At 35.4% G+C, this 4,347-nt stretch overlaps 1 protein-coding gene across 1 annotated transcript in view; it reads left to right on the forward strand.

Moving 5' to 3' along the window:
- Positions 1–2,451, forward strand: part of LOC122289318 (protein FAR1-RELATED SEQUENCE 5-like) — a 12,002-nt gene extending 9,551 nt beyond the window's left edge. The window contains exons 2-6 of the mRNA XM_043096302.1: positions 1–247; positions 574–1,570; positions 1,697–2,015; positions 2,206–2,227; positions 2,365–2,451. The exon at positions 1–247 is cut by the window's left edge and continues 219 nt beyond it. Of these exons, the coding sequence (XP_042952236.1) occupies positions 1–247; positions 574–1,570; positions 1,697–2,015; positions 2,206–2,227; positions 2,365–2,451 (1,672 nt within the window). The remainder of the gene's footprint in view (positions 248–573; positions 1,571–1,696; positions 2,016–2,205; positions 2,228–2,364) is intronic.
- Positions 2,452–4,347: the final 1,896 nt, after the last annotated feature.

Here is a 4,347-nt window from a genome sequence, read left to right on the forward strand (position 1 = left end):
TGACGTAGAAGATGCCCAAGCATTTTATAAAGCGTATGTAAGAAGAAATGGTTTTGCCATTCGTACCAATCATACCCGATTGTCGAAAGAGGAGAAAAAACTTATTGCAGTAGACTATGTTTGCTCAAGAGAAGGATTTCGACGGGAAAGGAGCAAACATGTAGAAAGAACAATTCTGGAAACTGCAGAAACAAAGATTGGATGTAAAGCAATAATGGGGATAAAAAAAGAGAGTGAAAAGTGGATAGTATGTAAGTTTGTGATGGAACATAATCATGGTCTACTTACACCGAGAAGTACTAGTTTTCTCCGTGGACATAGGGGAGTCACACGTGTGCAAAAAAAAAACTCATTATGACTTTAAATGAGTCTGGTGTACCGACTAGGAAGATAATGTCGGTGTTGAGTAAAGAATCAGGGGGTGACTTTAATATTGGTTGCATTGGGAAAGATGTGGAAAATTATTTAGGAAACAAAAGAAAAAAATTGTTTGAAGAGGGAGATGCTCAAAGGTTATATACGTATTTTCTTGATCGACAATGCAAAGAGCCTGGATTTGTGTACTCCATGCAGGTTGATGAGAATGGGTGTATGGGAAGTTGTTTTTGGGCAGATGCGAGATCAAGGGCGGCGTACCAATATTTTGGGGATGTTGTCACATTCGATGTTACATATTTGACAAATTTGTATAAGATGCCATTTGTGCCATTTTCTGGAGTTAACCATCATCACCAAACCATCATGTTTGGTTGTGCTTTGTTAGTAAACGAAACAGCTGAATCCTATGTTTGGTTATTGAGAACATGGCAAGAGGCAATGCTTGGGCGTGCCCCTTCAACCATAATTACTGATGATGACAAAGCTATGGCGAAAGCCATTGTAGAGGTACTCCCAAATACAACTCATAGGTTGTGCTTGTGGCATATTTTACAAAAATTTTCTGAACACTTGGCTCATGTGTATAATAGATTTCCAGAGTTTGGTAAAGATTTCCGTCATTGTATTCATGAAACAATTACAATTAAGGAATTTGAACAGGCATGGAGTTTTATATTAGTGAAGTATGCATTAGGAGATAATGCTTGGCTGCAAGGTCTTTATAACCGACGTGAGAAGTGGGTTTCGGCTTACTTGCATTCAACATTTTGTGCAGGCATGTCAACAACTCAAAGGAGTGAAAGCATGAACAAGTTTTTTAAGGATTATGTTCGTTCAAGCACGATGGTGAGTGACTTTGTGTATCAATATGAGAAAGCATTAGATGCACGTTACTTTAAAGAAAAAGAAAAGGATGTGCGAACAAAATCTACACGGGCAATATTGAAAACGGGTTACAAAATTGAAGAAGAGGCCACCATAGTTTACACAAGGAAATCTTTTATGGTATTTCAAGAGGAACTTTTCAATAGCCAACAATACAAGTCAACCAAATGTCGAAGTGATTGTGAAAGCAAGACATATGGGGTGACACTTCAGGGTAAGGAAACCCCTATCTATTATGTGACATTGGAGAGTGGTCAAGAAAATGCGACATGTACATGCCATATGTTTGAGTTTGTGGGAATTCTCTGTAGGCATATCCTATGTGTATTCGGCAAGAAATTTAAATTAGATAGTTTGTCATAGCATTATGTTCTAGAAAGATGGACTGTGAAGGCTAAGAGTTGACCTATTCTTGAAATACCTGTTCCTGAAGGGCATGTAATGGCACCAGATAATCCAGCAATGATAAAAAGCAAGCTGATAATGCAATTTTACGACGTTGCAGAACTTGCCTCCAAGTCACCAAGAAAACTCAACCACCTCTCCCTTGCCTTAGAGAAGGTCACAAAAGAGTTAGAGTTGATGGACCTGGTCCATGTCGATATTGAAGAGGCAACAGGTCTAGGTGGAGGAGAGTCAATTAATTCTAAAAATGTTGTAAGAAGTCAAATAGTCAGCAATTTTTCACAGACGCTACAGGACCCTCCACGGGTGCCAACCAAAGGGCGCCCACCAAAGGGCGCCCAAAATCTGTGAGAGCAAAAAATCCAAAAGAGATGCAACCAACAAAGAAAAGGCGTTGTGGCATTTGTAAAATGGAAGGACATGCTAGGAATAACTGTCCTTCAATGAGGTATTGTAGGTTTTTAGTCTTCATGGTTTTTTCGTTTTTAAACTTTATGGTATTTGTTGTTGTTTATGGTATTTGTGTTCAATATGTAGGGATATTGCACATACACCTGAGGTCGATTGCCCAAACTTGGATGCTTAAACGAGATTTGCTTATGTATGTCTGTGTTATGAGGTATTGTGATATTATAGTTGCTTATATTTGGATACATTAAACTTAATGTAATTTTTTGGTTAAACTTAATGTGACAGGTCTGTTGTGATGTGCTTGTGGAAAAAGCAAGGATGAAGATTTTGTGGATAACCTTCGCTACAGATTCTATTCAGTGGTTGGCTTGAACTAATGTATTTGGAGCCAAGTGTTTTGAACTTATGTATTCTGGAGTGGTTGGCTTGAACTTATGTATTTGGAGCCATGTGTTTTGAACTTATGTATTTGGAGCCATGTGTTTTGAACTTATGTATTATGGAAGGAAGATGCTTGAACTTTTGTATTTGGAGCCAATAGTTGTGGCATGTATTTCAAATTTTCTGGTTTTAAGATCTGTTTCTGTCAGATGTGTTGTTTTTTCTGGTTTTATAGTTTTTTTTCTCTAGTTCCAGAGTATTTTTTTCGGTTTTATAGTTTTTTTTTCCTGGGAAAGATGTGTTTTTTTTCCTGGTTTTATAGGTTTTCTTTGTCCTATGAGTTTTTTTTTTTTTTTTCTGACTTTATAGTTTTTTTCCTGGTTTTATAGGATTTTTTCCTGGGAAAGATGTGTTTCTTTTTTTTTTTTTTTTTTTCTGGTTTGAAAGTTTTTTTTTTTCGGTTTTATAGTTTTTTTCTTGGGAAAGATGTGTTTTTTTTTTTTTCTGGTTTGAAAGTTTTTTTTTTCAGTTTTATAGTTTTTTTTTTTTTGTATAGTTTTTTTGAACTTATGTTGTTTTGAATATTTAATGGCAAGAGGTAATTTGCTGTAGTTATACTTTGCAAGAGGCAACAGGTAGTATAATTTTATACTTTGCTGTAGTTATTGCAAAAGTTTGTCCATAATTTTGTACTTTTGCCCATACCCTGTAAAACATCACTTTAACACCTGTCTATTAAATATTCATTCCATTGCAAGACATTCCAAAACAATAAAGAAACGCACGTGTTCATTAAATTCATAAAACCATACTAATTACATCACATGTTCATTACAATCAGTTATCCAAAGCTAAAATAGCTTACATGAGTCGAGGCACTGCCCAACATACACTTTGGTTTTTGGGATACATAAAAATTACAGCATAAATCGCAATAAAAAGCAACCACGATGTCAACAAGACTTTCAAGGTAGCATTATACTTCTTCTCCAATGCTTTATATTTGGCTTGTTCCTTCGTTACATGTTCATGAAATAACCTTTCATTCCTTCGTTGAGCTAACTCCAACGTCATCTTGCAGCATGAATTTTGTTCATTTTCAAGATCAATCCATTCAAAAAATCCACATTGTTTATTGATCTTATAGTTTGGGCAATTGTAAAATCTTCTGCCAAAACTATTACTCTTTCCAGAGATTTTGAGTTTTGATGGAATGCCACAATAGCAAAGTGGCCTGTCCACACTTGCTTTGTCTTTCTCTCTTGAAGTCCACGAACTTGAACCGGTATTGGTACTTGAACTTGTCATTTGCTGGAACCTATAAAAACAACCGTGCACTTTTAAATGTTGAGAAAAGAATATTAAATTTCTAGTTTTGACAAATAAACTACTTCTAGTTCTTATACCAAGTTGATGACTTTCAAATTTTAAATACATAAATCACCCTTTCTTTTTTGTGCAATTTTAGTAATACAAGTAGGGATCTGGTATGCATGAAAATATAGCATTATGAGTTCATAAAAATGTGCCAAGATTGTGAAACAGAAGGATTATGTTCGGCAATACCAGTAATAAATGTTTTCTCTTGTATACATTTCTTGTACTTGGCTATGCCTATTGATATTGATAGAATTTTATTTGTAAAAAAAATAAGGGGCTTAGGCAATTATGCAGTCAATACCTGCAGGGGATTTGTTGGCTCATAGTTGGTCACAGTCGTCAATAATTCTCAGCTGGTACATTGTTATGAATTTAATTCTTGTACATCTTTTACCTGTACGATGTTAATTATTTACTAGTCTTTGACAATGGTTTATGATGTGCTGCAGGTTAACTATTATTTCTGGAGGTTTCAAAGTTATCATTCTCACCAGAATATGGTCCTAA

This window comes from Carya illinoinensis, chromosome 12 (assembly GCF_018687715.1).
Source record: "Carya illinoinensis cultivar Pawnee chromosome 12, C.illinoinensisPawnee_v1, whole genome shotgun sequence".
In the NCBI taxonomy this organism is placed as follows: domain Eukaryota; kingdom Viridiplantae; phylum Streptophyta; class Magnoliopsida; order Fagales; family Juglandaceae; genus Carya; species Carya illinoinensis.